This window comes from Bombina bombina, chromosome 7, assembly GCF_027579735.1.
Source record: "Bombina bombina isolate aBomBom1 chromosome 7, aBomBom1.pri, whole genome shotgun sequence".
NCBI classification, from domain to species: Eukaryota; Metazoa; Chordata; class Amphibia; order Anura; family Bombinatoridae; genus Bombina; species Bombina bombina.
Genome location: NC_069505.1, coordinates 346,030,131 through 346,055,426, shown reverse-complemented (window position 1 = coordinate 346,055,426; position 25,296 = coordinate 346,030,131). Strand labels below are relative to the sequence as shown.

Below are 25,296 nucleotides of genomic sequence, written 5' to 3'. Positions count from 1 at the left end.
ATGTAAAAACTAAACCTAAGTTTAAATTAAGCTAAAATTACAGAAGAAAAATAAAAATTAAACCTAATCCCTTCTGTAGGGCAATGTGCTAAGTTTAACAGCTCTTTTAAGAGTTAAACATACTAAGACCCCCTTACAGTAAAAAAAAACCCTCCCACTAAAACCCCCAAAATAAAAAACCTAACACTAAAAAAGCTAAACTATCTATTGCCCTGAAAAGGGCATTTGTATGGACATTGCCCTTAAAAGTGCATTTAGCTCTTTTGCTGCCCATCCCTAATCTAAAAAAAAAACAAAAACCCAGAAATAAAAAAAAAACACCTAACACTAAAAACCCAAATAGATACTCACGGGTCATGAAGTCCGGCGGAGGAGTTCCTCTTCCATGCGGTGAAGTCTTCTTCCAAGCGGCTGGCATCTTCTTCCAAGCGGGAACCTCTTCTTTCTTCATCCAGGATAGCGGAACTGAAGACCGGCGACGGCGAAACTGAAGACCGGCGATCGCTGAGCCATGGAGCATGGAGGATCTTCTTCTTCCGATTGCCACCGAACACTGACTAGTGAATTCAAGGTACGCAATTAAAGATGGCGTCCCTTGAATTCCTGTTGGCTGATTAAATTCTTCAAATTCAAATCAGCCAATAGGATGAGAGCTACTGAAATCCTATTGGCTGTTTAAATCAGCCAATAGGATTTCAGTAGCTCTCATCCTATTGGCTGATTTGAATTTGAAGAATCAAATCAGCCAATAGGAATTCAAGGGATGCCATCTTTTAAGGGCAATGTCCATACAAATGCCATTTTTAGGGCAATGGATAGTTTAGGTTTTTTAGTGTAAAGTTTTTTTTATTTTGGGGGGTTTGGTGAGGGGGGATTTACTGCTAGGGGGTCTTAGTATATTTAATTCTTAAAAGAGCTGTTAAACTTAGGGCAATGCTCTACAAATGGCCCTTTTAAGGGCTATTGGTAGTTTATTCTTAGATTATGGGGTATATTTATTTTGGGGGGGGGGCTTTTTTATTTTCATAGGGATTAGGTTTAATCTTTTAAACTTTGGTAATTTGTTTTTTATTTTCTGTAATGTTAGCCTTTTTTATTTTTTGTAATCATAGTTTTTTTAATTTTTTGTAGCTTTAGTATTTTTGTAGTTTAGGTAATTTGGGTTAATTTAGGGGCTGTTAGGTTAGGGGGCTTAGTAATTTAGTTATTTGCGTTGTGGGTTTTGGCAGTTTAAGGGGTTAATAAGTTAATAAGGTTTATTGCGATGTGGGGGGTTTTTGGTTTAGGGGTTAATAGGTTAATTAGGTTTATTGCGATGTGGGGGTTTTGTGGTTTAGGGGTTAATAGGGTAATTAGGTTTATTGCGATGTGGGGGTTTTGCGGTTTAGGGTTAATAGGTTAATTATGTTTATTATGATGTGGGGTTTTTGCAGTTTAGGGGTTAATAGGGTAATTAGGTTTATTGTGATGTGGGGTTTTGTGGTTTAGGGGTTAATAGGGTAATTAGGTTTATTGCGATGTGGATGGTTGACAATTAAGGGATTAAGGGGTTAATTACTTTATTATTTTGCAATGTGTGGGTTTGCAGTGTAGGTGTTAATACTTCGTGTGGGAGGTTCTTTTTTTTTTTATATACTTCGTGCGGGCGGTGTTTTTTTTTTTTGTAATGCTCAGTTTGCCTTCTCTGCATCCCGGTGGATTCCGAAAATGGCAAGGTGGTGAAGTAATCCATTATTTTCCCAAAGATTGATTGTAATCTCTGTCCTATTATGCCTGTCAATAATTTATAATATACATTGAGTAGTGATATTGGTCCATAAACATTTACATTTTCCATGATTTTTTTCTCTCCAGATTTAGGGATTACTACTGTCCAAGAAGCTGTGACATTTTCTGACATTTTATTATTATTTCTTAAATAATGATTAAATAATGTTTTTAAACATGGGATAACCTTCTCTTTTGATATTTGTATTCTGTTGATTAGAAATCCGAACCCGGGGTTTTGTTTAGAGCTGATATTTTATTTGTTAGATCAATTTCTCCCTCTTCATATAGATTTTTTCCAATTGAACATTTAAAATTCCAGGCAATTTTTTCATTTAACCAGAAAGCTTTTTTTATTCTTTTTCTTCAATCTTATTAAAAGAATATATATTTTGATAATGTTTAGTACCAAATGTTTCTGTACCATCTAAAATAAAATGTTTTAGAATGTAGAATACTTTTAAAAATGAATTTGCTGATTAAAACCATCTCTTTCTGGAGTTTATTTTTAACATTTTAAATACTGTTTTTTTTTATATACATTAAATAAACACTATTTAAAGGGACACTGAACCCAAATGTTTTCTTTCATGCTTCAGATAGACATGACATTTTAAGCAACTTTCTAATTTACTCCTATTAACAATTTATCTTCTCTTGCTATCTTTATTTTAAAAGCAGGAATGTAAATCTTAGCAGCCAGCCCATTTTAGGTTCAGCACCATGGATAGCGCTTGCTAATTGGTGGCTTACATTTACCCACCAATAAGTAAGCATAACCTAGGTTCTCAACCAAAAATGGGCCGGCACCTATGTATCACATTCCTGCTTTTTAAATAAAGATAGCAAGAGAACGAAGAAAATTTGATAATAGGAGTTAATTAGAAAGTTGCCTAAAATTGCATGCTCTATCTGAATCATGAAAGAAAAAAAATTGGGGTTAGTGTCCCTTTAAGTTCAAGAAAGTTTTTTTCTCTATGTTTCTTGTTTAAAGGGTCATTTTAGTCAACCTTGTCATTCTTGCATACGTATGTCCCTTTCTAGCAGTAAAAGCCAAGGGAGTTGTCTTCATCAACTTGTGAGGATTAGAAAAAAGTACAAAATCAATAATGCAGCATTTACATGTAAACTGCTTTATTCAAGGGACATCTTACCCAAATGCTGGATTACTTAAAAGTGAGGCAGTATTTCTGTAAGAAGCTGACTAGAACATGAACAACTTTAGGTTAAAAAGGAAGAAATTTAAAGGGATACTAAACCCATTTTTTTCCTTAAATTATTCAGACAGAGCATGCAATTTTAAGCAACTTTCTAATTTATTCCTATTATCAATTTTTCTTTGTTCTCTTGGTATCTTTATTTAAAAAGAAGTAATGTAAGCTTAGGAGCCAGCCCATTTTAGGTTCAGAACCTGGGTTATGCTTGCTTATTGGTTGGCTGAATGTAGTCACCAATAAGCAAGCGCTATCCAGGGTGCTGAACCTAAAATGGGCCGGCTCCTAAGCTGTACATTCCTGCTTTTTAAATTAAAGGACCAGTCAACACAGTAGATTTGCATAATCAACAAATGAAAGATAACAAGACAATGCAACAGCACTTAGTCTGAATTTCAAATGAATATTAGATTTTTTTTCTGACAATTTTAAAAGTTATGTCTATTTCCACTCCCCATGTACCATGTGAGAGCCACCAGCCAATCACAAATGCATACACATACCATGTGACAGTCATCAGCCAATCACAAATGCATATACGCTTATTCTGTGAAAACTTGCACATGCTCAGTAGGAGCTGGTGACTCAAAAAGTTTAAATATAAAAAGACTGTGCACTTTTTTTTTAATGGAAGTAAATTGGAAAGTTGCTTAAAATTGCATGCTCTATCTAAATAATGAAAGTTTAATTTTGACTTGAGAGTCCCTTTAAGATAGAAAGAGAACAAAAAAAATTGATAATAGGAGTAAATTAGAAAGTTGCTTAAAATTGCATGCTCCATCTGAATCATGAAAGAAAAAATGTGGGTTTAGTATCCTTTTAATTATCACGAGGAACCAGACAGGGTTGTCTGCTTTCCCCTTTACTCTTTAATTAGCTATTCAGTCTTTGTGTGTGTTTTTAAGAGGAAAAACTAGAGGGAATGTTACTCTATACATAACAAATTAAATTATTGTTTTATGTGGCTGATCTCCTACTCTTTATAGGGAATCTAAAAAGAAGTTACCCTGCTTTTAATGAACTTATACAGGAATTTGGTTCCTGTCTGGGTATAACATAAACTCTCATAAGTCAGAAATTCTTTGGCTTTTCAAAGATGCAACTTCACTAAAAAATCTTCCTTTCAAGGAAGTTAGGTGGTGCCACAGCCCTGCCTGGGATTGAACCTGGGACTCCTGATTTGCAGTCTGTAGTTGTGTATCTGTGCCACCATAGAGCTCAGGTTTCTGCTGCTGCTTCAGGAGACCTGTTGCCTGCATTGGTTGTGCTCTTTAGCTCCACCTGCCTACCAGCTGCAGGCAGTTACCTCATCAGCACTGCTGTAAAAAGCAGCCCCACAGACCACTCCCTGCCCTGACATTGTGGTTCTACCAATCTGTTAGTGCCTCTGACATTGTCTGAGTTCTTGTTTGTTTTTTTCCTCTGGTTCCTCAATTCAGCTTGCTTCTTGACTACTCTCTTGGATTTCCCTTTTGTTTGATGAAAGATCGGACTGCTATTCTGGTATACCAAAATTAGTCTTGTCTCCTGATTACTCTAATTGATTCTCTCTGTATTTGGTGACTTACTGTACTGCTTTCAGATATCTGACTCTCGGCTTGTCGCCTGGATGCTCTCTCATTACTAGCCTGTCACTGCTACATGTTATCCTGTTTCACCATTCTGCCTTCTATGGTATCCTGCTCCTGTACCCAAGTCCTGCAGAGGGCGCCTGCCAAGCACAAGTATCCTGCCTCAGTGCCTAGCCCTGCAAAGGGCACTTGCCAAGTTCCAGTATTCAGCTACTGCATCTAAGCTCTGCAGGTAGTGTCTGCCAAGTGCCAGTCTCCAGCTACTGCACTCTAGTTCTGCAAAAGAATTCTGTCAAGTTCCTGTACCCAAGCTTTGCAGAGGATGTCTGTCAAGTTCCTGTATCCATGTCCTGTACCCAAGCTCTACAAAGGGTAGTGCCAGTCTCCATCCTGCTTCCAAGTGCCAGTCTCCATCCTGCTTCCAAGTTCTGCAGAGGGTATCTCTGCCAAATGCCACTCTCCAGTTCCTGCTCCCAATTTCTGCAGATGGTATCTGCCACATACCAGTATCCAGCTATTGTACTCAAATTCTGCATTAGGTGTCCATCCAGCTTTTGTATCCTGTTCCAGTGTTCAGCCTCAAGTGGGCATTCCAGTCTTTGGCCTCAAATGGGCATTCCTGTCTTCTGCCTCAAGGGGGCACTGCAATCTCGGCTTAAGAGTGGGCATTCCTGTTCCTGGCCCTATCATGGGCTTTATTTCTGATTTCAGCTCTGTAGTGGGAGCACCTGCTCACCTATTCTGCTTTCAGTATCTGATCCTTCAGTGTCCTGTACAATAAACTTGCATTGACTGTCTTTTTATTTAGCTAAGCCTCAAAGGGGTAGTTTCATTAAGAAGTCTATCTCACTGGTTCCTTTTAGTGCACAAGACAGTCCTAATTCTAACACCTCCACACATAAACTCCAAACTCCTGAACCTGCTCTACCTAGCGTGACAGGGGGCCTTAATATCTCTCTTTTACCAGAGACATAATACAGTTTAAACTATAAACCATTTTTTGGAAGATCAAAGACTACTTAAACAAATGGGCTACATTGCCAATTTCCCTTATGGGAAGAGTTAATTTTGTGGAGTTGGTCATTTTTCCTAAACTTTTGTATACTATGCAAAATCTACCATTTTTTCTTTAACAAAAAAAGACATTAAATATCTTTATTCTTTATTTTTTCTGGGGTGTAAAAAGAAACAAAGGACATAGTGGTTACCAAAATGTTTTGAAGGTCTAGCTTTTTGGAGGTTTTTCTGGATAAAGTAGCAGTGGGGCTGGATTACAGATTACCTCAAAATATATCCCATATTCCAGATGATAAATTGCCCTTGGAAATAAACAAAAATAGAATTAATAAAAAATACAATACTGGCTAATCAAACAGTTTGTAAACATTTAAAAAGCAAATATCAAGTTTCTGACCATCTCTCATTCATTGTCGACAATGATTTGATGAGAAGTGAATGTTCCGAAGTAGGGATGGGCGAATGTTTTGCAACATTTGAAAAATTTAAACGAATTTTAACACTTTGGTTTCTTTCAAATTTCGAATGTTTGTACAGCATTCTAACCTCCATTTAATGTAATAGCATTTCTAATGCTATCCTTAATTGTAATATTTGAATTATGCAATATTCAAAATAGGAAAATTCAAATCAATATATTTGTATCTATTATGTATCATTTAACCCCTTAAGGACCACAGCACTTTTCCATTTTCTGTCCGTTTGGGACCAAGGCTATTTTTACATTTCTGCAGTGTTTGTGTTTAGCTGTAATTTCCCTCTTACTCATTTACTGTACCCACACATATTATATACCGTTTTTCTCGCCATTAAATGGACTTTCTAAAGATACCATTATTTTCATCATATCTTATAATTTACTATAAAAAAATTATAAAATATTAGGAAAAAATGGAAAAAAACACACTTTTTCTAACTTTGAACCCCAAAATCTGTTACACATCTACAACCACCAAAAAACACCCATGCTAAATAGTTTCTAAATTTTGGCCTGAGTTTAGAAATACCCAATGTTTACATGTTCTTTGTTTTTTTTTGCAAGTTATAGGGAAATAAATACAAGTAGCACTTTGCTATTTCCAAACCACTTTTTTTCAAAATTAGCGCTAGTTACATTGGGACACTGATATCTTTCAGGAATACCTGAATATCCCTTGACATGTATATATTTTTTTTTAGAAGACATCCCAAAGTATTGATCTAGGCCCATTTTAGTATATTTCATGCAACCATCTCGCTACCAAATGCGATCAAATAAAAAAAATTGTTCACTTTTTCACAAATTGTTTCACAAACTTTAGGTTTCTCACTGAAATTATTTACAAACAACTTGTGCAATTATGGCATAAATGGTTGTAAATGCTTCTCTGGGATCCCCTTTGTTCAGAAATAGCAGACATATATGGCTTTGGCATTGCTTTTTGGTATTTAGAAGCCCGCTAAATGCCACTGCGCACCACACGTGTATTATGCCCAGCATTGAAGGGGTTAATTAGGGAGCTTGTAGGGAGCTTGTAGGGTTAATTTTAGCTTTAGTATAATATAGTAGACAACCCAAAGTATTGATCTAGGTCCATTTTGGTATATTTCATGCCACCATTTCACCGCCAAATGCGAACAAATAAAAAAAAGCGTTACATTTTTCACAATTTTAGGTTTCTCACTGAAATTATTTACAAACAGCTTGTGCAATTATGGCATAAATTGATGTAAAAGCTTCTCTGGGATCCCCTTTGTTCAGAAATAGCAGACATATATGGCTTTGGCTTTGCTTTTTGGTAATTAGAAGGCAGCTAAATGCCGTTGCGCACCACACGTGTATAATGCCCAGCATTGAAGGGGTTAATTAGGGAGCTTGTAGGGAGCTTGTAGGGTTAATTTTAGCTTTAGTGTAGGTATCAACCTCCCACATGACACATCACACCCCCTGATCCCTCCCAAACAGCTCTCTTCCCTCCCCCACCCCACAATTGTCCCCGCCATCTTAAGTACTGGCAGTAAGTCTGCCAGTACTAAAATAAGAGTTTTTTGGGGATTTAAAAAAAATAAATAATAATAATTCTGCTCTGTAGGATCCCCCCTTAGCCCCCAACCTCCCTGATCCCCCCCAAACAGCTCTCTAACCCCCCTCTCTGCCTTATTATGCGCCATATTGGGTACTGGCAGCTGTCTGCCAGTACCCAGTTTGAAATCAAATGTTTTCTATCAAATTTTTTATTTTATTATTTTAAAACTACTATTTTCTGTAGTGTAGCTGCCCCCCCTCAACCCCCAACCTCCCACCCTCCCAGATCGTTAGAATGTATAATGTTCAACTTCCCACCCTCTCTCCCACCAAGTACCACCTTACTTGTTCCATAGTGTAGGGTTCCCACTCCCGCGCGCGCACCCGCGCACGCGCGCACGCGCGCACCCGCGCTCACGTGCACGCGCGCGCACCCGCGCACTCGATCCCGCCCCCCTTCCCACCGATGGCCACCCACCCGCCTCCCTGGATCAGCTCCCACCCACCAACGAACATAGCCATTGATGGCCGATGCAGAGAGGGCCACAGGGTGGCTCTCTCTGCATCGGACGGCTAAAAAATGTTATAGCAGGATGCCTCAATATCGAGGCATCACTGCTATAACATGAAAGCAGTTGGAAGTGATCAGGATTGCTTCCACTGCTTTCAAAGACCAACGACGTACGGGGTACGTCCTTGGTCATTAACTGCATTTTTTTGCAGGACGTACCCCATACGTCGTTGGTCGTTAAGGGGTTAACTAAATTCCCTACCACATGGACAATTGAACTACTGAATAGTATTTGTTAAATTGAATGCTACATTAAAAATTTTAAATGTGGATATTCAATGTTATTATGAATATTAAAAAACTAGAGTAACATTCGAAAATCAGAAATAACATTTGTTTAACAAATTTTTAAGGGGTTTTCAACCTTATCAATATTCATTTGTTCAAAATGAATTTCCACAGGACTATTCGTTTGACCAAAAAAAATTGTATATTCGACACATTCACCCATTCCTAGTAATTATGTAGCTAATCTTGATGCAACTACAACTAGTAGTGGATTTAACATCCATGTTTCCAAGCCAGGTTATAGGAAGTGTATCAAGTATATTCTTAGAGTGATGCCCAGGTCAAAAGAAGTGCAAACAGTTTATTGCGTGAGAGCTGCCACAGGTTATGGGAAGTTCACCTAATTTAATCAGAGAGTAATGTCTGGGTTATGGAGACAGCATGCACTCTAACCTGAGAGTAATTCCCAGGTTATTGAAATTGCACCCAGTTTATTTAGAGATTGATGCCCAGGTTATGGGAAGTATTTTTAGACAGTGATACCTAAGTGATACGATGTGCATCAAGTTTATTCTGAGACTGATACTGATGCCCAGGCTATGGGAAGTGCACCCAGTTTATTCTGAGACTGATGCTCAGGTAAAAAGTGGCGTAAGATCATCCCACCTGGGAAATAGAAGTACTGATGTGCATTTTTTAATAATCTCGCCAGCCCAGAGACCTTTAGATCATCAGGCTCTTAGCGTATAATTTATTTATGCCCTCTGCCCTCTATTTTAGGTAAAAACAGTTGGATATTGAGTAGAATCAAATACACACACGCACACAAGCACACAAAGTCATAAATACAAATACTGCCCATTACAAACAGAGACACTGCACACCACATGCGCACACATAAGCACATACAGTCATACATACACACACTGCACATTACACTTTGACACAATGCACATTAGATTCACACACACACAGTCATAAATACACATTACACTAAGACACAATGGGTAAATGTTTTGCAATGTTCAAAAATTCAAATGAATTTTAACATATTTGTTTGTTTCGAATTTCAAATGTTTTTATAACATTCTAACATTCTTTTAGTGTGGTAGTATTCCTAATGCTATCTTTAAACATAATATTTAATTTTATTTTTTTATGATTTGAATCAAATTATGCGATATTCAAATTTTAAAAATTTGAACCAATAGATTTGTAATAGTATGACTAATGCTCACTTTAAATGTAAAATTCAAATGATGTAATATTAGAAATAGAAAAATTCAAATCAATATATATTTTTATGTATTATGTACTACTAAATATCCTACTACATTAACTATTGAAATTCTGAATAGTATTTGTTAAATAGAATGTTACATTAGAAATTTCGAATGTGTATATATTCGATCTAATTATGAACATTCAAAAACGAAAGTAACCGTAAAAAAACGGAAATCACATTAGATTAACTAATTTTAATGGGTTATTGTTCTTATCAACATTCGATTGTCCAAAACGAATGTCCTCAGGACTATTCGTTCTACTAAACGAATTGTACTTTCACCACATTCGCCCATCCCTATTCAGAAGTATTTAGGTCTTGGGCTAATTTAAGGATTGAACTATATTGTTAACTTTATAGATATTGAAAATAAAAGGAAGACATTTAATGACAGAAAAATACAATTTAATCTAGAAATTATATATATGAATTGAAATGAGATTTGGGATTTGATTAGAGTTGGAATAAAATTCAAGATCTAATGAATCGATTAAAAGTGTTCTATTTCTACCTGCTATAAGCTTCTGGTTTCAGTAGACAGCATAAATAATAATGAAAAAACCCCACTATGGTTGTCTACTAAATTGGGATTTGAAATCAATAACAGTATGATACAGAAAAATCTAAAATAAACTCAGAAAACAGTTATGTTAAAGGGACAGTAAAGTCAAAACTAAACTTTCATGATTCAGATAGGGCATGCAATTTTAAACAACTTTCCTATTTACTTTTATCATTAAATTTGATTTGTTCCCTTGGTGGTATTTTTGAAAAGCTAAACCTAGCTAGGCTCAAACTGATTTCTAAACAGTTGAAAACCGCCTCTTAACTCAGAGCATTTTGAAAGTTTTTCACAGTTAGACTGTGCTAGTTCACATGTGTCATATAGATAACATTTTGCTCACTCCCGTGAAGTTATTTAGGAGTCTTCACTGATTGACTACACTGCATGTCTGTCAAAGGCACTTAGATAAGGAGGCTGTCTGCAAAGGCTTAGATACAAGGTAATCACAGATGTAAAAAGCATATTCATATAACTGTGTTGGTTATGCAAAAATGGGGAATGGTTAATAAAGGGATTATCTATCTTTTTAAATAAGAATTTTTTTTTGTAGACTGTCCCTTTAAGTGTTGCAATTAAATCACGTTTAAGAATACATTTTTGCGTTTTTTTTATGACTCCTAGGCATATACAATTATGGAAGGGTATCATTTGAGATGTGCATTCGTTTTCTGATAAATGCACATTCGTCATGAAAATCGTTTTTTTTTTAACTAAACGAAAACCCGAATGAATGCAACAACATAAATAAAGAAAAGAAAAAATATTCATTTGTTTCCTTTATTTCTTTTTTTTTATAGCAGTTAATACCTTAAAGTGAAGGTAAACTTTGATAAATGAAAGCCCGGTTTGTAAATATACTATTAAAAACAGGGGCACTTTCATTCATTAAAGATTATAAAGCGGCCGTTTTGTTTAAAAACTTACCTTTCTTCTTTTCACAGCCAGAGCAGCTTCCCCCACCAGGAGATCCTCTCTTCACACGTTAGCAATGACTAATCCGGCTTCCTCCAATCATTGCTTTTCCCCCAGGGGAGTCATTGCCTGAGGCCATGCTGTGATTGGAGGATGCCGTCCGCTTTATAATCTTTGATGAATGAAAATGCCCCTGTTTTTAATAGTATTTTTTTAAAAACGGGCTTTCATTCATCAAAGTTTACCTTCACTTTAACATGCTCTCCATGGTCTCCAGAGCACATTAAGTATTGTAGCTACAGATGAACTTTTCACCTGTAACTTAGAAACACTTACATTAATTTTAACTAAAACTAATGTAAATGTTTAACAAAAATTCAGTTTTGGTTTGGTTTTGAACTAAACTTATACCGATTTTATTTCATTTGTTTATAACTTGTCCTAAGATTCGGTAATTTTGGCATAAAGTCTTATTTTGGTTATCTAAGATAAATAAGAGATGAATAAAATTGCTGTAGGAAAAAAATATCTTGTTAGTTGATGGTAAAATAGGTAAAGACAATTCAAGACAAATTCACTCCAAAATCACTAAAAAATTTAAAGTCGATAATAAATGCGAACTTTCAATATATAAAAATCAAAAATATCAGTATAACTAAATCATAAAAGAGGGTGTGAAATAAATAAACAAAAAACTTGAAGTATATGTAAAAATGATAAAGGAATCTCCTGAAGCTCAGCCGGCTCCTCTATACGCAAGTTCGGTAATTCTTCCACTTACAACAAACGATACAGGGGCTGCCACACAGTATATCAAATGATTTTAAAAATTACAAGTACATGGTGCTTCTAGAAATACAGAGTACTCTGTATATCGAAGCGCTCACTTACATTTACGGTCCCATAGATTTCATTCCATATAGCGGCACAATGGAACGTGGGCGGGGACACTTTGCTTGCATTCCTTTGTTTTACTAGTGCTGTACATTAGCATCTATTGTTAACATTAACTGCACCGTTTGGAATTACTGTGTAGTAGTAGGAAACACAGCAAAGGTCTGTTGTGCTTTTTGATTAGCATTTTCATGCAGCCATCTATTCATTTTATATTAGTGCAGTAATTACTTAATGTAGTGTTTAGGACACTTGCACAGTGGCTACCAACTTTAAAATGCTGGTATCACAAGATCAAGATAATACATTTTTAATTAATCTAATAGTTTTTTTTTAATAAATAAATTAATACTTTTTTGAATTTGTATTGTGTTATCTTCATTAGAGGTTGTGCAGTACTATGCTAAATAATATTTTTAGGCTGTAAGGTAGAGGGGAGTTGATGGTGAGTTTATGGAACCAAGGGGGTGGTGGATATGAAAATGTTTGGGAACCACTTAGGCAACAGGCAATTGACACAATAATCAAACACAGCTTCAGTGGTTTAAAGCTAAAACATCATTAAATCTGTCTTGTTTTTTGTAAAAGTGTACTCACGTGACCTACAAATAATGCAAATCAAATAGCTGCAGTAGTAGGAAAATTGCATCATACAGAAATTGTTTTTTAGCTTCACTAGGGGTTGTGGGACAAAGAACAATATTTTACACAAAAGCAAGAGATGTCATTCCTTGTAAAATGAGTAGTAGACAATATTGTAATCTACTTTTATTTCTTGTTAGGTAATTTTTTTTTAATTAAATTTTTTTTAATTTAATTTTGAAAATTGTGGATCAGCGCTATGTCTAGCCTTAAAGTGATGGTAAACATTAGCTAATCCTATGCCATATATGTAATCTTTGCCATTAAGAAAGTATATTTGTACCTTTTTTTTTTATATGACAATTCCAATGAACATCCAATCAGTGTGTGTGTCATATGACACTCTTAAAGTCCAGCCCTTTGAAATCCTTTAGGAAGCCTTTGTAGAGAGTGGGTGGGATTGCTCTTTTTTTTTGCCATAGCCCAGGCAAAAGAGGAAATAAAGGAGGGCGGAGGAACAGAAGATAACAAGTAGGATTATAAATTTTGTATCATAAAATATGCAGTTTTGCTTGTACAAAAGTCTGAGATTTACCATCACTTTAATTGGATTAATTTGCAACATATATTGCATACATGTGTCATATAATTTATCTATTTATTTTCAAAATAGGTCAACAGGAAGAAAAATGGAACATTTTAAAATCTCTGTGAATATTGCTGCCTTTTCAACAGCAACTTTTAAGTTGACTTACGAAGAGCTACTGAAGCGCTATCTTGGGAATTATGAATTATATTTGAGAGTTAAGCCTAAGCAACTTGTACAGAACTTTCAAGTAAGTATGTTAGTAATTTCCCTTTCCCTTATGAGCCCAAAGGAAATCAAATTATAAAAATGATCTTTAAAAAAGAAAACAATTTTATGCCTTTTAAATCTCTTTAAACTAGATCAGTCCAAGTGAAATATTTAGATTTTGTTCTGTATTAGATAACAAGAAATCTAAATCCACCATTCATTGCGTTACCAGTTTTATGTCATAGCTGCCCTGTTAAAGGGACAGTGATTCATGATTCCGAGAGAGCATGCAAATTTAAAGGGATATGATACTCAAAAATGTTCTTTTGTGATTCAGACAGTGCATACAATTAAAAAAAAAGTTTTTAATTTATTTCTAATATCAAATATTGCTTTGTTCCCATGATATTCTGTGTAGAAGAGATACCTAGGTAGGCATCTAGAGCACTACATGGAAGGAAAACTGCTGCCAAATGGGCCGGCTCCTAAGCATACGTCCCTGCTTTTCAACAAAAGATACCAAAAGAACAAATAAAATTTGATACAAGAAGTAAATTAGAAAGTTGGTTTAAATTGCATGTTCTACCTGAATTATGAAGTATTTATTTTTGGTTTCATATCCCTTTAAACATCTTTCCAATTTATGACTGTTATCTAATTTGCTTCTCTTGCTATCTTTTGTTGAAAAGCATTCCTAGGTAGACTCAGGAGCAGCAATGTACTGATTAGTGCTAGCTAGCTGCTGATTGGTGGCTGCACATGTATGCCTCTTGCCATTGGCTCACCCAACATATTTAACTAGCTCCCAGTAGGTCACTGCTGTTCCCTCAACAAAGAGAAAGATGCAAATATGATGATAAAAGTAAAATGGAAAGTTGTTTAAAATTGTAATGCTCTTTCTGAATCATGAAATAAAAAAATGGGTTGCATGTCCCTTTAATTAACTCCTTCCTGAAAATAATATTTACTGAATACATTGTTGAATCTCTTTCAGTGTTTTATTCCCCTACAATTTAGTAATACCCATAGCAACCCCAAAATTTCTAATAACACAGTAAAAAATTAACTCCTTATTATAAGTCATACATAGAAAACAGATAATTAACCCTCAAATTACCAGTAACACAGCAATGGTTTAACCCACATATCTGGAATTCGTGAGACTATATCTTCAGAAAGATATAAATGAACTAGAAGCGGTCCAAAAGAGGCCTACTAAAATGATAAATGGTCTATAAAACGTACAAAGAAAGACTCTATGATCTAAATATGTATAGTTTAGAGGATAGAAGGGAAATAGGCGACATGATAGAAACCTTCAAATATATCAAGTAACAGCTGAAAGCATTTTCCACAAAAAAATAAATGCCAAAACAATCTACAGTTAGAGGGTAGCAGGCTCCCGGAGCCCACCGCAACTCTAATAAATGTATTAACCCCTACACCGCCGCTCCCGGAGCCCACCGCCACCTACATTATACATATTAACCCCTAATCTTCCGCCCCCTATACCGCCGCAACTAAATAAAGTGTTTAACCCCCTAAACCGCCGCTCCCGGAGCCCACCGCCACCTACATTATATTTATTAACCCCTAATCTACCCCCCCTACACCGCCGCCACTATATTAAATGTATTAACCCCTAAACCTAAGTCTAACACTAACCCTAACACCTCCAAACTTAAATATAATTTAAATAAATATAAATAAATTATTCCTATTTAAAACTAAATACTTACCTATAAAATAAACACTAACGGCTAGATTTAGAGTTTGGTGGTAGCCGTCAAAACCAGCGCTAGAGGCTCCTAACGCTGGTTTTTACCGCCCGCTGGTATTTACCGCCCGCTGGTATTTGGAGTCAGTGATTAAAGGGTCTAACGCTCACTTTGCAGCCGCGACTTTTCCATACCGCAGATCCCCCTACGCCAATTGCGTATCCTATCTTTTCAATGGGATCTTTCTAACGCCGGTATTTAGAGTCTTGGCTGAAGTGAGCGTTAGAAATCTAACGACAAAACTCCAGCCGCAGAAAAAAAACAGGAGTTAAGAGCTTTTTGGGCTAACGCCGATTCATAAAGCTCTTAACTACTGTGCTCTAAAGTACACTAACACCCATAAACTACCTATGTACCCCTAAACCGAGGTCCCCCCACATCGCCGCCACTCTATTAAATTTTTTTAACCCCTAATCTGCCGACCGCACACCGCCGCCAGCTACGTTATACTTATGTACCCCTAATCTGCTGCCCCTAACACCGCTGACACCTATATTATATTTATTAAGCCCTAATCTGCCCCCCTCAACGTCGCCGACACCTACCTACACTTATTAACCCCTAATTTGCCGACTGGACCTCGCCGCTACTATAATAAAGTTATTAACCCCTAAAGCTAAGTCTAACCATAACCCTAACACCCCCCTAAATTAAATATAATTTAAATCTAACGAAATAAATTAACTCTTATTAAATAAATTATTCCTATTTAAATCTAAATACTTACCTGTAAAACAAACCCTAATATAGCTACAATATAAATTATAATTATATTGTAGCTTTTTTAGGATTAATATTTATTTTACAGGCAACTTTGTAATTATTTTAACCAGGTACAATAGCTATTAAATAGTTAATAACTATTTAATAGCTACCTAGTTAAAATAATTACAAAATTACCTGTAAAATAAATCTTAACCTAAGTTACAATTAAACCTAACACTACACTATCAATAAATTAATTAACTAAAATACCTACAATTAAATACAATTAAATAAACTAACTAAAGTACAAAAAATAAAAAAGAACTAAGTTACAAAAAATAAAAAATATTTACAAACATTAGAAAAATATTACAACAATTTTAAACTAATTACACCTACTCTAAGCCCCCTAATAAAATAACAAAGCCCCCCAAAATAAAAAAAATGCCCTACCCTATTCTAAAATTAAAATAGAAAAGCTCTTTTACCTTACCAGCCCTTAAAAGGGCCATTTGCGGGGCATGCCCCAAAGAATTCAGCTCTTTTGCCTGGAAAAAAAACATACAATACCCCCCCCAACATTACAACCCACCACCCACATACCCCTAATCTAACCCAAACCCCCCTTAACTAAACCTAACACTAAGCCCCTGAAGATCTTCCTACCTTATCTTCACCTCGCCGGGTATCAGCGATCCGTCCAGGCTCCAATGTCTTGATCCAAGCCCAAGCGGGGGGCTGAAGACATCCATCCTCCGGCTGAAGTCTTGATCCAAGCGGGCAGAAGAGGACATCCGGACCGGCAAACATCTTCATCCAGGAGGCATCTTCTATGTTCTTCCATCCGATGACGACCTGCTCCATCTTGAAGACCTCCAGCGCGGATCCATCCTCTTCTTCCGACGACTAGACGATGAATGAAGGTTCCTTTAAGGGACGTCATCCAAGATGGCGTCCCTCGAATTCCGATTGGCTGATAGGATTCTATCAGCCAATCGGAAATTAAGTTAGGAAAATTCTGATTGGCTGATGGAATCAGACAATCAGATTCAAGTTCAATCCGATTGGCTGATCCGATCAGCCAATCAGATTGAGCTCGCATTCTATTGGCTGATCGGAACAGCCAATAGAATGCAAGCTCAATCTGATTGGCTGATTGGATCAGCCAATCGGATTGAACTTGAATCTGATTGTCTGATTCCATCAGCCAATCAGAATTTTCCTACCTTAATTCCGATTGGCTGATAGAATCCTATCAGCCAATCGGAATTCGAGGGACGCCATCTTGGATGACGTCCCTTAAAGGAACCTTCATTCGTCGTCTAGTCGTCGGAAGAAGAGGATGGATCCGCGCTGGAGGTCTTCAAGACAGATCCGGTCGTCATCGGATGGAAGAACATAGAAGATGCCTCCTGGATGAAGATGTTTGCCGGTCCGGATGTCCTCTTCTGCCCGCTTGGATCAAGACTTCAGCCCGAGGATGGATGCCTTCAGCCCCCCACTTGGGCTTGGATCAAGACATCGGAGCCTGGATGGATCGCTGATACCCGGCGAGGTGAAGATAAGGTAGGAAGATCTTCAGGGGCTTAGTGTTAGGTTTATTTAAGGGGGGTTTGGGTTAGATTAGGGGTATTTGGGTGGTGGGTTGTAATGTTGGGGGGGTATTGTATGTTTTTTTCCAGGCAAAAGAGCTGAATTCTTTGGGGCATACCCCGCAAATGGCCCTTTTAAGGGCTGGTAAGGTAAAAGAGCTTTTCTATTTTAATTTTAGAATAGGGTAGGGCATTTTTTTTATTTTGGGGGGCTTTGTTATTTTATTAGGGGGCTTAGAGTAGGTGTAATTAGTTTAAAATTGTTGTAATATTTTTCTAATGTTTGTAAATATTTTTTTATTTTTTGTAACTTAGTTCTTTTTTATTTTTTGTACTTTAGTTAGTTTATTTAATTGTATTTATTTGTAGGTATTGTATTTAACTAATTTATTGATAGTGTAGTGTTAGGTTTAATTGTAGATAATTGTAGGTATTTTATTTAATTAATTTATTGCTAGTGTAGTGTTAGGTTTAATTGTAACTTAGGTTAGGATTTATTTTACAGGTAATTTTGTAATTATTTTAACTAGGTAGCTATTAAATAGTTATTAACTATTTAATAGCTATTGTACCTAGTTAAAATAAATACAAAGTTGCCTGTAAAATAAATATAAATCCTAAAATAGCTACAATATAATTATAATTTATATTGCAGCTATATTAGGATTTATTTTACAGGTAAGTATTTAGCTTTAAATAGGAATAATTTATTTAATAAGAGTTAATTTATTTCGTTAGATTTAAATTATATTTAACTTAGGGGGGTGTTAGGGTTATGGTTAGACTTAGCTTTAGGGGTTAATAAATTTATTAGAGTAGCGGTGAGGTCCGGTCGGCAGATTAGGTGTTAATAATTGAAGTTAGGTGTCGGCGATGTTAGGGAGGGCAGTTTAGGGGTTAATACTATTTCTTATAGGGTTATTGAGGCGGGAGTGAGGCGGATTAGGGGTTAATAACTTTATTATAGTAGCGGTGAGGTCCGGTCGGCAGATTAGGGGTTAATAATTGTAGGTAGCTGGTGGCGACGTTGTGGGGGGCAGATTAGGGGTAAATATAATATAGGGGTCGGCGCTGTTAGATTAGGGGTACATAACTATAATGTAGGTTGCGGCGGTGTACGGAGCGGCAGATTAGGGGTTAAAAATAATATGCAGGGGTCAGCGATAGCGGGGGCGGCAGATTAGGGGTTAATAAGTGTAAGGTTAGGGGTGTTTAGACTCGGGGTACATGTTAGGGTGTTAGGTGCAGACTTAGAAACTGTTTCCCCATAGGAAACAATGGGGCTGCGTTAAGAGCTGAACGCTGCATTGTTTCCTATGGGGGAATCGCGCACAAGCACGTTTTTGAAGCTGGCCGCGTCCGTAAGCACCGCTGGTATCGAGAGTTGCAGTGGCGGTAAATTATGCTCTACGCTCCCTTTTTGGAGCCTAACGCACTGAAAACCCAGCCATTCTGTGAACTCTAAATACCAGCGGTATTTAAAAGGTGCGGCCAAAAAAAAGCACGCGTAGCTAATGCACCCCTTCTAACGCAAAACTCCAAATCTAGGCCTAAGATAGCTACAATATAACTAATAGTTACATTGTAGCTAGCTTAGGGTTTATTTTTATTTTACAGGCAACTTTGTATTTATTTTAACTAGGTACAATAGTTATTAAGTAGTTATTAACTATTTAATAGCTACCTATTTAAAATAAATACAAATATACCAGTAAAATAAAACCTAACCTAAGTTACAATTACACCTAATCAGCCAATAGGATTGAGCTCGCATTCTATTGGCTGATTACTTACTTAAAGGGCCCGTCATTGTTCAAGAAAACTCCGGATGAAGAGGATGCTCTGCGTCGGATGTCTTGAAGATGGAGCCGCTCCGCGCCGGATGGATGAAGATAGAAGATGCTGCCTGGATGAAGACTTCTACCCATCTGGAGGACCTCTTCTGGCCAGCTTCGATGAAGACTTCTGCCTGTCTGGAGGACCACTTAGCCCGGCTTCGTGGAGGACTTCGGCCCGGCTGGGTGAAGACATCTCAAGGTAGGGTAATCTTCAAGAGGTTAGTGTTAGTTTTTTTTGAGTGGATTTTAGAGTAGGGTTGGGTGTGTGGGTGGTGGGTTTTAATGTTGGGGGGTTATTGTACTTTTTTTACAGGTAAAAGAGCTGATTACTTTGGGGCAATGCCCAGCAAAAGGCCCTTTTAAGGGCTATTTGTAATTTAGTATAGGGTAGGGCTTTTTATTATTTTGGGGGGCTTTTTTATTTTATTAGGGGGATTAGATTAGGTGTAATTAGTTTAAAAAACTGTAATTATTTTATTATTTTCTGTAATTTAGTGTTGTTTTTTTTTGTACTTTAGATAATTGTTTTTAATTATATTTAATTGTATTCAGTTTAGGGAATTTATTTAATTATAGTGTAGTGTTAGGTGTAATTGTAACTTAGGTTAGGTTTTATTTTACAGGTAAATTTGTCTTTTTTTTAACTAAGAAGTTATTAAATAGTTAATAACTATTTAATAACTATTCTACCTAGTTAAAATAAATACAAACTTGCCTGTAAAATAAAAATAAACCCCAAGCTAGCTACAATGTAACTATTAGTTATATTGTAGCTATCTTAGGGTTTATTTTATAGGTAAGTATTTAGTTTTAAATAGGAATAATTTATTTAATGATAGTAATTTTATTTAGATATATTTAAATTATATTTACGTTAGTGGGTGTTAGGTTTAGACTTAGGTTTAGGGGTTAATACATTTAATATAGTGTCGGTGACGTTGGGAGCGACAGATTAGGGGTTAATAAATGTAGGTAGGTGGCATCAGTGTAGGGGGGCAGTTTAGGGGTTTATAAATATAATGTAGATGGGCTCTGGGAGTGGCGGTTTAGGGGTTAATACATTTATTAGAGTTGCAGCGTTATAGGGGGGCAGAATAGGGGTTAATAAGTGTAATATAGGTGACGGCGGGCTCCGGGAGCGGCGGTTTAGGGGTTAAACACTTTATTTTGTTGCGGCGGTGTAGGGGGGGCAGATTAGTGGTGTTTAGACGCAGGGTACATGTTAGGGTGTTAGGTGTAGACATTTACCATAGGAATCAATGGGATATCGGGCAGCAGCGAACATAAGCTTTCGCTGCTTTCCAACTCCCATTGACTCCTATGGCATCCAGTGGATTGAAAACTAGGTACGCTGGGCCGGAATAGTGGCGAGCGTACCTGGTAGGAATTTGATAACTTCCAAAAGTAGTCAGATTGTGCTGAACTTGCGTTCGGAACATCTATAGTAACGTAAGCATCGATCTGTGTCGGACTGAGTCCGGCGGATCATATGCTACGTCACTAAATTATACTTTTTCCGGTCTGTAGGGTTTGATAACTAAGGTGAATCAGGCTCGCCACAAATACGCTGTGGAATTCCAGCGTATTTGCGGTTGACAGCTTGATAAATAGAGGCCATGGAATAAACTTCCATCTGAGGTGGTAAACACTAAGAGGCCCATTTATCAAGCTCCGAATGGAGCTTGAGGGCCCATGTTTCTGGCGAGTCTTCAGACTCACCAGAAACAGCAGTTATGAAGCAGCAGTCCAATTGGCCGCGAGTCTGCAGGGGGCGGCGTTGCACCAGCAGCTCACAAGAGCTGCTGGTGCAATGCTGAATATGGAGAGCATATTGCTCTCCACATTCAGCGATGTCTCTCGGACCTGATTTGCACTGTCGGATCAGGTCTGACAGACATTTGATAAATAGGCCTCAAAGACTGTAAAGGAATTCAAAAATGCCTGGGACATGCATAAGGCTATTCTAGGAAACAAGTAACATGTAATATGGGTAGACTTGATGGGCCTTTTTGGTTCTTATCTACCGTCAAATTTTCTGTTTCTATGTTTCTATATAGATAGTGACATGCACGCAGATGTAATTAACCTCCTTATAGCTTTTTTACTCATATAGGACCAATTGTATAAATCTCTCTGGTCTGGAGAGAATATCTAAGACATCTCCTCAGTACTGTGAGGTCTTTCAAACAATTTTAGAAAGGCACATTTTACCTTAAAAACTGTATATCTTGGATGTGAAGGAGAGACACATACATCATAATATAATCCTTGGAAAGAAAGAAAAGGGTTTTGTGTGATTTCTCTCCATACTGGCAAGTCTTTGATAATTAGGCCCATAGTGTGATGATTCAGAGATAGTTTACTGGATCCTAGATAACAAAGCAAATAAAGATTAACATTCTTTAGAAAGATTAACAAAATGACAGTACAGTCTAGAGCAATAAAGTATGAAGAAATTACACAACAAGCTAAAATCAAAGCAGTTAAACCCAGGAGCAGTAAAAGAACAATTAGTGCACAGTCACAATCTCTTTTTGAGCAAAACAAAAATTAAGAATACTTAAAGGGATACCATTAAACTTTGATGATTCAGATAGATCACACATTGTAATCCCCTCTCCCCAAATTACTTCAATTATTGCGTACAGTCATTTAATTTATAAAATTTATGAGGCACCAGATCCTACTTAGCATGTGCAAGATGTCACAGGGTACACGTGTATTATTGGATGGTGGCTGTCACATGATACAGGGGGCTGGCAAATTAAAGGAACATTTTGAAATTTGTTTAAAAAAAAATAATCTATTGTTCATTTACAATTCAAAGTGCTATTTCATTGTCTTTTTAATAAAGTAGAGTGCGCATTGACTTAGTAGGAATAGGTTCCAGCCAGGACTACAACCTGGGGGCTAGCTAGCAACAGAAGGAAGCAGGAACAGCAAACATACCACAGGAACACAGCAGTTGTGAGAAACACTGGCCAACAACAGGTGACCTATGACATTGCCAAGTAGATTTGCTTAGGGCAGCAAAATTTAGGGGGGGGTGAGGTACTCTATTGCATAATGTCTCCTATTCTCCAAATCTTTTTTTATTTTTATTACAATTTAATGATCCATAGTTTCCTAGTGTGGTGGTCCACCCTGCCATGTTTGTCCTCCTTTTGCTTGGGTGATGTATGAGACAAATATGATTTACTAATGTTGGGGTAGACAGTGCTGGGATCAACAGATATCCCAGTGCCTAGGGCAGTATAAAATAAAATACATCACTGATATGATTGTAGGACGTCCTAAATGTAGGATTATCTTACTGTTTTAGAAGCCATGTAACAAGCATCACACTCATACCTATTGTTTCAGAGATTTCTGAAAATGCCTTAAAGCCTGTAAACATTCATAAACAGGCTTATAAGTATTATATTTACTGCAATCAAATATGTGTTATTCATGTAACAAATGAATAAGGACACACAGAAAGAGAAGCACTCTCTTAGGTAAGAACAAAAGCTCAGTAGTTTGTTATATGGTGATTTACCACCTGGGAACAGCCTCTTTTGTGCATTTTTTTGCATTTCCCAGAGAATAACGTTCCTAAAGTATATCAGCCATATTCCTCTAAGCACATTGGTCAAGGAATCCTGATATACTTCAGTAAGGTTCTCCTCTGTGAAAAGCACAATTAGACTAAAAGAAACTGCTCCCAGGTGGTAACTCACCATAGAACAAGTTAGTGAGATGTTGTTCATTCCTGGTAGAGCGCTTCTCTTTCTGTATGTATTTGAATAATGACCCTGGGGAAGTGTCCCTAAGGGTGATGGGGGAAACCAGACGTGGACTCACTGCCCAGTGTGTTTAGAGGGATATGGCTGCACCTCACTGACGAGGCCCACAGAAGGCTGTAATGATTGTCTGGGGTTGACATGTTCCTTGTTCAGAAGAGTATTGCCTTGTATTTCGGGGCTGGACTGACCTTGTAAGGTGGGATCAGACTGATATACTTCAGGAAAGTTTTCTTCTGTGACAAACACAATTGGGCTCCCAGGTGGTAACTCACCATAGAACAAGCTACTGAGCTGTTGTTTGTTCCTGGTAGAGCGCTTCTATTTCTGTGCCTAAATGAATAAGGACGTTGAAATATATTTGCCGGTATTCATTCATTACTATACACATGTCTTATAACTCATATACTGCTGTTATTTTTAGTGTCTATTCATATCATCATTCTCTTACAGATAAATGCTGACATATTTGAACCTCAAGGAATTAGATTTTTAAATGCTTACGGCACCTTTATAACTAATGAGTTAACCAATGAAGTTAAAACAAACCTCACTGGAACCAAGGTAAAAAAACAGTACTTTATTGTTCTTTGTCACATTGCTTTAATTTAAGTGTGAGTGGTCTAAATAAAACCACCATATTTTATTTACAGGCTCAGATTGTTTTCAAACCAACACTGGAACAACAGCGTACCTGTCCAGCTTGCCCAGAAACATTAATTGATGGAGATTTTATAATAAAATATGATGTCAATAGAAATATCTCTGCAGGAAATATACAGGTACAGGTTTCCTATTTATATAAAAATCAGTTGTCAGAACAGGAACAATTCATATAGGTAAAACTAAGCTAAAAGAGGAATAAACTCTACATTTAAATCTATTATGATTTTTTTTTTTTAAATCAGCATTAGATTTTGCACTGGTTGCTAGCTCATAAAAAAGCAACAAAATCCACATACATCCACATACAGGTAAATAGTTAGATGCAGTCCTTAGTGGAAGAGGATTGACACTATGCAGAAGCCTTATAAAACAATTGAAAATGTATTTGATATACATTAAAAGTTGAAGACAAACTCACAGAAGCCAAAGAGAAAGCGCCAGTGGGGTGTGAAACGCGTCAGTTGAAGTATCTCCTCCTTGTCTTCTGTGAGTTTGTCTTCAACTTTTAATGTATATTGAATACATTTTCAATTGTTTTATAAGGCTTGTGCATAGTGTGAATCCTCTACCACTAAAGACTGCATCTAACTATTTACCTGTATGGAGATTTTGTTGCTTTTCCATTGTATGCGGATACACACGCTTGTGGATCTCACCTACAATTTCGGATCCCAGGGTGTCAAACCTCCCTCACGCTGAAGGACGACAGCGTCTTCTCCAACGTTTTTACAGGTAACCAATATCCTACTCTTATCCTCTTTCTTTTTGTAATAGCTCATTAAAAATCCAGAAAAACAAACAACAACAAAACAAAAAAAAAACACGTTTTTTAAGAGCATGCACAGGCAGCCTTTATTGGTCACTAAAAAAATATGATAGTTTAAACTTTGTTATTTATTGTTTTAATATTTAATCCAACTATGGGCAGAACAGAAAGATAAACCATAAGATCAACCAAAATATGCCATTAGAAATAGTCTAAAATATGTTCTCAAGTTGTAAAGACTGTTGAATAAGAACGGTCCACAAATCATGAAAAAAAACTGCTCATAAAAACCTAGATTTACAAGTCGTGCGGTATGGCTTTTCAGCGCGCGATATTACAAGTCGTGCTTTCTGTCTTTCCCACGCAATATAGTATTTTCCGCAACAATCCATTCCGCACTTGAAGAACTGTAGTTATGTGTTTTGGGAAACAAAAACGTTTCACAAAACACATCAAAAATACCTTACAAAGTACACTTACACCTATAAGCTACAATTTAACCCCTGAACCACCATCCCCCCAAATCACAAACACTAATTAAAACTATTAACCCCTAAACCGCCATCCCCCCACATCCGAAAACACTAATTATAACTATTAACCCCTAAACCGCCATCCCAAAGTATTTAACTAATAACTAAACTCCCTAATCTAACGCCACCTAACCTAAACCCAATTAAAATACACATAAATTAAAAATATACTACCTTAAAAAAAAAATTACCTGTAAAAAAAATTAAAACCTAAGCTTAAACAAAAAAA

The 25,296-nt window shown here is 36.7% G+C and overlaps 1 protein-coding gene across 1 annotated transcript in view; it reads left to right on the top strand.

Annotated features, from left to right (window-relative positions):
* Positions 1-25,296, top strand: part of LOC128636366 (inter-alpha-trypsin inhibitor heavy chain H3-like) — a 175,547-nt gene that overhangs the window by 88,799 nt on the left and 61,452 nt on the right. The window contains exons 4-6 of the mRNA XM_053689392.1: positions 13,285-13,447; positions 23,556-23,666; positions 23,756-23,884. Coding sequence (XP_053545367.1) covers positions 13,285-13,447; positions 23,556-23,666; positions 23,756-23,884 — 403 coding nt within the window. The remainder of the gene's footprint in view (positions 1-13,284; positions 13,448-23,555; positions 23,667-23,755; positions 23,885-25,296) is intronic.